Source organism: Scardinius erythrophthalmus, assembly GCF_964197995.2.
Source record: "Scardinius erythrophthalmus genome assembly, chromosome: 1".
Lineage (NCBI taxonomy): Eukaryota > Metazoa > Chordata > Actinopteri > Cypriniformes > Leuciscidae > Scardinius > Scardinius erythrophthalmus.
This window is the reverse complement of record NC_138221.1, coordinates 24,002,474-24,013,975: the sequence shown is the minus strand read 5'-3', so window position 1 is coordinate 24,013,975 and position 11,502 is coordinate 24,002,474. Positions and strand designations below refer to the sequence as shown.

At 38.9% G+C, this 11,502-nt stretch overlaps 1 protein-coding gene across 1 annotated transcript in view; it reads right to left on the bottom strand.

Moving 5' to 3' along the window:
• Positions 1 to 11,502, bottom strand: part of tmem184bb.1 (transmembrane protein 184Bb, duplicate 1) — a gene marked incomplete at both ends in the record, with an annotated part of 12,505 nt that extends 1,003 nt beyond the window's left edge. Inside the window, 7 exons of the mRNA XM_081376850.1 lie at positions 301 to 495; positions 5,309 to 5,478; positions 5,658 to 5,749; positions 8,337 to 8,412; positions 8,492 to 8,582; positions 10,150 to 10,315; positions 11,284 to 11,502. Of these exons, the coding sequence (XP_081232976.1) occupies positions 301 to 495; positions 5,309 to 5,478; positions 5,658 to 5,749; positions 8,337 to 8,412; positions 8,492 to 8,582; positions 10,150 to 10,315; positions 11,284 to 11,502 (1,009 nt within the window). The remainder of the gene's footprint in view (positions 1 to 300; positions 496 to 5,308; positions 5,479 to 5,657; positions 5,750 to 8,336; positions 8,413 to 8,491; positions 8,583 to 10,149; positions 10,316 to 11,283) is intronic.

Here is an 11,502-nt window from a genome sequence, read left to right as displayed (position 1 = left end):
AATGCGATCTCGCATGTTTCTGAACATATAAATGTGGTTTATCTGATCCCACAACATTCCTTCACTCCTGTATTTAACGCTGTGATCGTATCTCCAGAGATGCTGATCTGTATTTCCTGTTCGGTGATTGGCTGTTCAGTGATTGGCTGCTCTGCTCAGTGATTGGCTGTTCAGTGATTTCCTGCTCAGCGATTGGCTGTTCAGTGATTTCCTGCTCAGCGATTGGCTATTCAGTGATTGGCTGCTCTGCTCCGTGATTGGCTGCTCAGTGATTGGCTGCTCAGTGCTGTTGTTTGTTACCCTGAATATCGAGTCTCTTGTCCATGTAGACCTTGTACGTGAACGCGTGTCTGAGCGCCAGAGCGGCGAAAAACATCTCGATGCAGATGATGAAGTTCTGGTAACCGGCGGCAACAGTCCCCTCCCCCACAGTGACATCAGGAGAGTTGATGCGAGGAATCGCGCCGCACTTCTCCAGAATCGCCAACAGCATCCCTACATCACACAAAATCATGCAGTTTTATATAACAGCACTTGTTATTGTTACTGTTTTTTAATCTTTCATTGTTTTTAACATAATTTTTCTTTTTAAAATTTATAAAGAGTTGATGCATGAACAGCTGATTGTAAAAATAATGCATGTTACAAAACAATTCTAGTTTTTCATACAATAATAAAAAATGTAATATTTATTAATATTTAATTACTTGTTAATTTTTTTGGATAAGTTTGAAAAGTCACTTATTTATTTTTTTTCCCTACATCACACAACATGTATAAAGAGTTGATGAAAAATCCATAAAAATGTATTGTAAAAATATTTTTCAAAACATTTGCTTTTTTACATTGCTTGGGTTAGCATTTTGATTAATAATTTGTCTTGACATTTAAATTGAAGAGATTATTATTGTTTATTATATTTAAGAAAATATATTCATGTTGTTTCAACAATACTATTTTATTTAGATTAATATCTAATAATTGTATCATCTTATTTGTGAATTATATTAATATATGAATTAATATTATATATTATGAATACTATACTAAGAATTATATTTATTAATATTTATTTACTTATTAATTTTTTTGGATAAGTTTGAAAAGTCACTTTTTTTATTGTATTATATAAAAAAATCTAATTCTGTTTAATTAACATTCTTTATTATACATCCGGTGGCTCGTAATGATGTGACTGAAAATGTAGCCTAGTGTAGATAGTTTTAGTTCGTTTTTTAAGTTCTAGATGAAAAGTGCATTACATTCAGCAGAGAATTCATCCTTTAATTGATTTAATGAGGAAATCATCACCTAAGAATAAGATCCTGACCAAAACTGCACAATCTTTAAACTTTTCTCCAACATTGAAGATTTACATCAAAGATAAAAAACAACACTTGAAAAGCTACACTCAATGCTGCACTTGATTTAAGCGCTATGGGAACGCTTGTGTGTTGAAAAGAGTATGCCAGAAGTCCCCGTATGATCTACTATTCCCGATGGATATTCAAAGTGTGGATCTGTGCTCACTATAACAGCTAATATCACCCACAATCCACTGCGCTTTGGAGGAGGAACTACAAACATGAGTGAAAAAGTGTTAAAAAAACTATAAAACATGGCGGATATGCGCGACCAACGGTTAAGTAGAGGTTTAGATAAAGGTTTGAGTGACTAATCAAAGTTTAACCTGCTAATATATATATATATATATATATATATATATATATATATATATATATATATATATGCGCGGGTCAGTGTATAAACAACCCGCACCCGACCAACGTTTTCAACTAACCTGCCCGCAACTCGGACCGCAAAAAAAGAAAAAGAAAATATTGTACCCGACCCGCTTCCTGACCCGCATTTTTTAAAAGTAGTATATGCTCATCGTAGCGTCATTGGGCCATAGACGTAGTAACTAGGGGTGCGGGGGTGTGTGAGCTCCGATCAGAGCTCGTGAGCGGAGAGCGCATCTCTGAATATTCCGCTCCGCTCACTCATTCCGCAGGGTCGCTCGCCCAACCCAGAATGGCCTGCTGGTTCGAAAATATGTGGAATAAGGGCTGCCTCCGACTATTTTTTTTTTCTAGTCAACTAGTAGTTGTTCATTTAAGCCATTCGTGGACAAATCGCCCTTTTATATTAATTTAATTACTTAAATAGGCTATAGCCTACAGGATAATAAGCGTATAATGACCGCACGCATAAAGCTTGCCACAAAGAACCGGTTAAAGTAATGATTATGAATTTGTCTAAATTAGCAAGGAGACATTTAATTGTTAAGTAATAAACTGGTGTTTTCTGTGTCGCTGCAAAGATAAAGTTGACGATGCGGAGATTGCGGACTCGCCATGAACGCCAGAGAGAAATGCACATTTCATATGGATTATAATTACAGAGTAGCCTATTTATTTTGGTTTGAGTATTTTTGTTTAAAAGTAGACATTTCAAGCTTTCTGTAATTTATAGCCTATATGAGTTTCGGCGCCTTCCAGTTCACGTGCAATGCAAGTGATCGTGCCGGCGCCTAATTACATTGTCTGCTATTTGCTTCTTATTTATTAAATACGGGCAACTGATTGATAAAACATTGATCAAAATTAAGATACAATTTATACAAAATTAAAATCTTTTAAAAAGAGTTTTCTATAAAACAAAACTTAATGAAGTCGTCAAAATCATGTTTTACCAAAAACAGCGCTGTTGCTAGGAGGGCGCCAGCGCCTCTGCCTCTCAGCGCCTCTGCCTCGCGAGTGGATGATAGGCCTGAAGACGCCTAGCAATGATAAACATTTAGTGGTAGTATACCTTTAGTTAAATTATACCTTAGTCTTCGTAGCGCATGATGTGTATGATGCGTAATGGAGATTCCAAAGCGCTCTTCTTTGGTCAGAACCATGGAGAGCGATCGCGGATAGGTCCATCCTATGCACCGAAACTTTTAACAATGCAACAAAATATTTAAAGAGCATCAAGCTATTAAAATATTATATACGCACAGATAATATAACAGTAGGCTATATTAGTCAATATTTTTTATTAGGTTAAGCAGTGATTGGATAATGTTTTTTGTTTTAATTTAACGTTTTTAATTTAATTTAATTTAATTTTTAATGCCCACCCACAATTGGTCTGGCCCATCCAAAACTGGAATCTTGGCGCCGTGCCTGGTTGGTCGTGCCAGTTTTGTGGCTATCACATGTGTAAATAGCATCGCAAGAAGTACACATGACAAAGCCAGCACTTTGGTCATCATCTTTCATTATTTCGGCAAATGTCTCCCACACTTTGCTCTTTCTATTTGTGTATTTGCGGAGCTTCCACTCCCCAGTCTTCACCTTTTCTCTTGCCACCTTCATCTCTATAGAGGTATACCTGCAGACTGAGCTTGTGCGTCATCTTTGCGCCCGTTATTCAGCCAATAAAGTGTAGGCCTATGTATTTCATAGAAAATTGTGTCTAGAACTATATAAATGACAAAGGTTTAATTGGCATCTTTATTTCAAACGACCCGACCGACCGCGACCCGAATATCATTAAAAATATTTTTGGATGACTCGTAACCGCGGGTGACCGCAGGCACCCGCTCATTTCGGATCAACCCGCGCATCACTGATTTAATGTTATCCGTGTTAAATTTCATCTGCAAAAACAATGTGGACTTTTATAAAGATCCATTTGGCTTTTAAATGCATCATTCTGCATCAATATGAGGAGAGTCTCCGCATGAAAGACCCGCGACTGCAGAACAACGAGCTTCTGCATCTCTCTCCGATACGGTAGGAAATTAAATGAAATGTGGAGGATTTTTAACTGTGACGAGATGATTGACAGGCCAGTTTACTGTGAGGATGTGACAGAGCGCAACCGTTAAAGACACAATTGTATGACGTGATAGTCTGTCCCCAAAGCTTGTGTACTTTTTGCCACCCACTCAAAAGTATGCACTTTTTCTTCACAAAAAGAGTAGGCCTACATACTTTTAGGGTGTAGCATAAGCAGGCGAACTGAGACGCAGCAATACTGTGATGTGTGTGTGCTTCTCAAGCTCTCAAACTCTCTGTTTCCTCTGGTAGGAGTTTATAAATAAAGATTGTGAATATATTATACATACATCGCGTGTCTTTGTGCCCTCAACGTCGACTCATTCGCCTATCTCGGGTGCGAAGGCACGCGATTCAGATTGGAGAGACTATCTCTCCCCTGGGATCGCATTATCACATGCATCTTCAGTGGGACAGGCTGGTACTGCGGCTCACCATGGCTGAGTCACAGGCATCCCAGGCTGATCTTATGAGAGACTTAAACACAGCCTGTCATCCAGACCGAGTTTGCTTGTCTGATATCTGGCTGTATTGCTGACGAGTTAAATGATAATATGAGAAATCAGATGCTTGTGTTAATATCTTGTCTGGCTGTTCTTTGGCCACATTTAATTCTGAGGAAATTCTGGGGAATCAAATATTGAAGAAAAATAAATAAATAACCGCGCCTCTGAGCACTTCCCTGGTTATGATGAAGCGTGTCAGAGGTTACTCGAGGTGTCCAGATTACAGACTGCTCTCCTTGAGGATCTCCATGATGTTAACTCGTTCATGGAGAAAACCTTATTCTTAAATAACCTTATTAACTGTAAAGTTGGCATGGGGTGCATGTCTGTGATGCGGCAGGCTGGTCCTCTTCGCACACATTCATCAGATTTATAGTTTGGATGTTTACGCCACTCCAGGCTCTCATGTCCTTGAGTCGACATCACAAGTTCACGTCTGAGACCTTCTTCGTGCTCTTGTGAGCACACCTACACACCCGTCAGGGTCCAGACACCCAGTGCGGCGGCGTGCGTATTCTCGTTCCCATAGCGCTTAAATCAAGCGCAGCATGAGTGCAGCTTTTGAAAGGGTACGCCTCGGGTTACTTGACTGTAACCCTGTTCCCTGAAAAAGCGAGAACGAGATGCTGTGCTTTATTGCCGCACTATGGATGTCCCAGGACTGCTCTTAAGACAAAACAATACCTGTCGATGCACCTGTGGCTCATCTAACTATAGCCTCTGACGCGCGCACTCCAATGACGTCACTGTCCGAGGCTATACAAGCTCAAAGTCAATTCCATTGATGTGTTACACACATATATTCACAGCTGGTCACACACACAAGCGTTCCCATAGCGCTTAAAACAAGCGCAGCAATGATTGTAAACAGTCAAGTAACCTGAGACAATATTTAGGACAAAACCCCAAATCAGCTGTCAGGTCACAGGTCAGTGCAGATGATGATGATGATGATGATGAAGACTCACTCACCCTGCCAGAAGGAGAGGAAGACGACGGATTTGACCATGAGAAACTTCAGCATGGGACCGTACGGCTCCAGGAGATCTCGAGTGGCGAAGTAGAAGAGGAAGAGAGCGTAGAGAGAGAGACTGACCGACACGTTATAGACGATCGTCACGTATAAATAACCGCTGGCCGCGCTGCACACAGACACAGAGGATTTAGTACAAAGCTCATTCATGTGTGTGTGTGTGTGTGTGAGAGAGAGAGAGAGAGAGAGAGAGAGAGAGAGAGAGAGAGAGAGAGATGATTTAATAAAACACTCATTCATATATGTGTGTGTGTGTGTCTGTGTGTGTGTGTGTGTGTGTGTACACACTTGAAGTCTCCGTCTCTGTATTTCCCAAAGGCCTGCAGGATCACTGTGAACACGGCCATCAGCGGCTTCACCACGCAGAACTGCAGCGTCGCCTAAGACACACACACGCACACACACGTTTATTCGAGAACTCGTTCAGAACACACTGACTTCTGTCATGAACATCTTCTCAACTCATCATTTGAATATATTCCTTTTCTTAAGGTCATAAAGGACAAAGGGCCTGATTAAAAGCTGGCTTTTATACATATATAAATAAATAAAAAACTTCATAAAGTAGTTTGGAAAAAAAACTAAAACGCTTTTTTTCTAAGCAGTTTTATTTTAAAATATGATGAAAATGAAAAAAAAAAGTGTTTAATTATTTTTAATTGATGCCAAATCAAGGTCAGTTTGTCAAGAAAACCATAAAACAGGAAATGCTGTTTAAACCTCAGGTAATCTTATGATATTAAAGGGGTCATGACATGAGAAACCAAATTTGCCTTGATCTTTTGGTATATAAGAGGTCTTTGTACCATTAAAACGTCCTGCAAGTTTCATAGCTTAAGACGTCCTCCCCATTATAAACAAAGCATTTATTTAATCAAGCTCTAAATACAGCTCGTTCTGGATCCATGGTATGAAGTGACGTCACGGTACGAAGTGACGTAGCAGTCGTTTGCATATGACCGCCTCCAGCGTAGACAACTACGCTTCAAGCGCAAGATAACTAGGCCTCATTTCATCATCGCATCTGTCACGCGCTTCACATGTGTTCAATGTGGGTCTGTTTACAAGAAGATTGCGATGTCACGCAGATGTGCTGTTCCTGGCTGTGGACAAACAACATGTTTGAAGAATATACGCTGCTGAAAGATCCAGACGTCAGGGGAAGATGGATGCAGTTTATTTTTCGCGGACGTCCCAGTCACGGCAGTGTTCATTTAAGCGTGTGTTCTCCACATTTCAAGGATGAGTGACAGTTGAGAACAATCGCAGTTTGATGCTGGCTTTGCCAGAAAACTTTTGTACAAGATAAGGCCGTGTGGACTATTCTGGGGTGCGTTTCCCGAAAGCATCGTTGGCCAACTATGGTCGCAAGTTCATCGCAATGTTCATTGAACTCTATTGGTAACGACGGAACTTGCGACCATAGTTGGCCAACGATGCTTTCGGGAAACGCACCCCTGGGCTACACAACGACGACGCAAACTGTTAGTAATGTAGGCTATTTAAAACATAAAACTTTTTTAAAACGTTAATTGCAGTTTAATTCATTATGAATAATCACCGTGTTTTTACTTAGTTTAGCCTAACGTTACTTATTGTTTTTATGACCGTCATGTTCATGCCCCGTAGGCTATTAAAAGATGTAGGCTGTCAAACTGACAAAATAGTTTCACACTGTCTATGTGGACGGGCTGATGCATTCTTAGTTGTGTTGATGGTTCATTTCCTCTGATTCCGACTCAAACATCATTGCAATCGCCATCGCCTCGCACGCATCACCCGTTACTATGGTAACGGTAAACACAGCTCCGCAAAATCGCACGTTTTGACAAGGGGGCGTTAACAATTGATGCATAGGCACTGACGTTATCCAATCATAACAGTGGGTGTTAACACTGAACTCTTAAAGGGGAAACACCCCCAAAACAGACTGTTTGAATCAGAGCATGAGAAACAGGGTGGGAAAAGGTCATAAATCACTCAATTTTAAACGTTTTATGTCCAAAAAACTATAGTAATACTATAATTGCACCTAAGGGAAAACAATAAAAGAAAAGAAAAAAACATGTCATGACCCCTTTAAAGCAACACCAAGGAACTTTTCCTCTTCGGTCGCCCTACAGGTTGGAAGCGGAATTGTCCATTACCGCCTTCGTAAATAATATAACCTGTCACACACACACTCGCTGTTTATTTGGAATGAACGATGTGCACAGACAAGGTAGAGTATGTTGCATGATTTCATGAAAGCATGATGTATTGCGACATCAGAAACGAAGGAAAACTAAATAATGACTGTTGTAACGCTTGACATAAAGCAAGCCAAATTTGTAATTTTCTTATGTCTCATTCGAACTACAGAAACGCAACCCGATCTGGCAATCTTGCATAGTGCGGTTATAGCAGATAAAGGACCGCAAAGTAGAGGCACAAGTGCCTTTCACCCTGTTACAACTTGATGAACCACTGATACGATTTTGGAAACATTATTTTAAGGTAAAAAATCTTACGTAGTGTTGCTTTAATGTTTCGAAAAATTGACTACCTGTAAAAATACTCGCTATTATGCAAAATGCTTTAAAGCGTTTTATTCTTATTTTTTGGAAAATAACATTTACGTGCCCAAATTATTCTTTTTGATTTGTACATTAATGCATTTTAGAGTCATTAAATTGAATATAAAGATTAAAAAAAAAATTTATGTAAAAGATTACATGCCACCTAAACTCGGCACAAGCGTTTAAAAATGATTTGAGGGATTTTGAAAGTATCTATTTTTAAAGAGATTGCAGAAATTAACATTTTGTCAGAATCTCTAGTTAATTAAATGCTACATTGTTTAGTCCATCATTCATGATCTCTATATTTGAAACAAAAACCCGTTTTCATTTTCTCCAGAATTATGCAGCTCTATTATTTGTGATTGACGAACAATGTGTGTGTGTGTGTGTGTGACTGTGTGTGTACCTGTTTGCAGAAGCGCAGGAAGCCGATGGAGTAAGTCCTGCCCCATAGACAACAGGTGCCGTAAACACAGCTTGACCTGAACACACACACACACACACTTGAGAAACAGCTGATATATCATCTGACAGAAACACAGAGAGAATCGCTGAACTCACTGGATGGGTTTTCCTCTGATCTCGGCCATGATGGCGCTCTCGCCGCCCAGATACTCATAACACAAACTCAAGAAGTTATAGATCACGAACGCTGCAGAAAACACACACACACAGAATCAGCACCGAAAACACAAATCACCATATCAAAATTCATTCTCCACCACGGCAATGAGATTAAACAGAGAGCCGACAGAGATTGTGCTCACATTGGCCAAAGATCCCTAAAGTCTCGGTCACAAAACTCAGAGAGTCAATATAAACTCATATATTTCTCATCAAACAGCTCAACATTAATCTTACAGCTCTACAATCTTACTGTATGACATCTAGAGAGTGTTAGGAGAAACAAAGCTAATTATTAACCTTTTATATCGATCAGGTCTAGACGTGACCGTCATCTCAACATTTATCAGCTCAATATCACACACACAACTTCCTGATAATGCTTCTACAGATCAGTTACACTGACAGTCCAGTCATTTTAAGCCAAAATGGGGGTCAACCTTGAACAAATTGCAACAGAAGCTCAACTCAACTGATTTTGTATCCTCAATATGTCCTGAGTAAGGAAAAAAAGTCCAGAAGAATCCCATTAGGGGAAAGTTTCGAAAAAGACCCAAATATAGCCTATTCATACGTGAATAGTCATTCATTCTTTTTCTTAAATATAGGGTAAAAAGTTTAACCTTTAGATATCACCATGAAAATTACTGAGTTGATTACTTACATCAAGACAAACAAAAAATGTATTACAAGTTTTTTTTTAATTGTTTGTTAATATGGACAAACGGTGCATAATCTAATTACGTATGTGCTAATTTTCATAAATACCACAACATATCTAAATGGTTATAGCCAGGTGAAAATGTCTTGTTGAATCTTGTTGACATATAACAGTAAAATACTTAATGTTAAGGTCTGAATGGAACCCATTTAAGCTACCCATGAGCATTAATACATAGAGGCAGGAAGAAGTACTTTAGAAACCAGCCTTTATTAATTTTTAAGAGATTGGGTTTGGGGCTGGGTCTGTGGGATTATTGGATTATTCAATTAAAATATGTAAGGTTATTAAATTCTTCAATTAAAACATGTAAGGATTGCTTGATTATTCAATAAAAATATGTAAGGTTATTCAATTATTCAATTAAAATATGTAAAGATTATTCAATCATTTAATTATGTAAGGATTATTTAATTAAAATATGTAAGGATTTTTTTTTTCATTAAAATATGCAAGAATTATTAAATTAAAATATAAGAAGATTAATAAATTATTCAATTAAAATATGTAATTATTATTAAATTTAATTTGATGGAATTTTACTATGAATTGAAATGCATAAATCTTGAAAAAAAAAATAATTTGTTGAGTGTATAGCGCTTTATTCAATACAGCAGCTTGGCAGAAGTGAACAGGATGGTAATAATAACAGTGTTAATGTTGCAAAACTCATCAATTATGCAACATATTGCATGTCATCTGTAAAGCAGCTGTACAGAAGATAATAGTTTCATATTCAGCTCGAGTCTTGTTCTCTTCTGACGGTGTCAGTGCAGTCAAATCCATTTATTAGTTAGAGTAGACGTTTAAAAGGCCTCACACACACACACACACACACACACACACACACACACACACACACTTGCGCTCTGACCTTCGTAGCAGTCTCGGACGGTGTCGAAGTACACGTAATACTCCTCGTTGGTGAAGAACAGCAGACTGAGCCACGAGTCGAAGGCGTAGATTGGCACGATGAAGAGGATGCGCACGATGTGCCGCTGCTCATTAGGAGTGTTATAATAACGCAGGTGCATGTAGATCTGAGACACACACACACACATTATTTTACATTTATTATCATATTCTTCATTAAGTGCATGCATCACATATTGATGCTTTATTATATATACACATCAATCATGGCAATAGATGACACATTTAAACTGAGCAGAAACAGAGCTTCATGTTTGAGAGAGAAGAGTTCGATATGCAAGTCAAACACGTGTGAATTAATTATAAACGCTGTGTGTGTTTGTGTGTAAGTGGAGCAGGTTATGCTTTTATCACCAAAACACACACACACACACACACACACACACACACACACACACACACACACACACACACACACACACACACACACACACACACACACACACACACACACACACACACACACACACACACACACACACAGAGAGAGTTCTGAATGCAGTTGCTATGCAACCACCTCTACTCTCTGATGTCATGCCACCTGTTGCCAGAGCAACTGCTCCTCCTCCTCCTCTTCCTCATCATCATCCTCATCCTCGTTCATGTCAGGAGTTCCCAACATTATGTCATCTGAACCTCCACAACCTCACATACACCTGATATTTCTTGCAATGTGAACGTTACAATACATAGATCATGAGTTACATATCCTGTTGTTACTGCAAGTCATCAAAACCATCTATCTTATATTATAACATACGTTTTGCATATTAATTCAAAGAGAAAAATTATGCAATACACATATGACATTTTTTGCTTTTATTTTATATTGGTATTATATAATATGTAAAAAAAATATGTAATTATATATACACGTTATAGATATGCACATATCATTATGTACTGTTCAACATATTATAAAATATATATAAATATATAGTAAATCAAAACGTAATAAATCCCATTGGTAACGTCTGTTTAATGGAGGAGTCTGAGAGTCTAATGGTTGAGTGTATGCAGTAATGTAAGTGTGTGTGTGTGTGTGTGTGTGTGTGTGTGTGTGTGTGTGTTTGACCTGTTGGCAGGTGAGCATCAGCGCCGTCCAGGTGAAGATCCCAGAGATGGTCTGAGCGGCGGCGGTCATGAGGAAGATGGGCGTCTCCACGGCGACCACTGGGGTTTCCCACGACCGGTTGTGACCCTCAGGGGCCACCGTAACCACCCCGGGCCCCGGCGCCATGACAACCAGAGAGCCGTTTGATAGAGACACGTCCCTCCGCCACAGCAGAGCCAT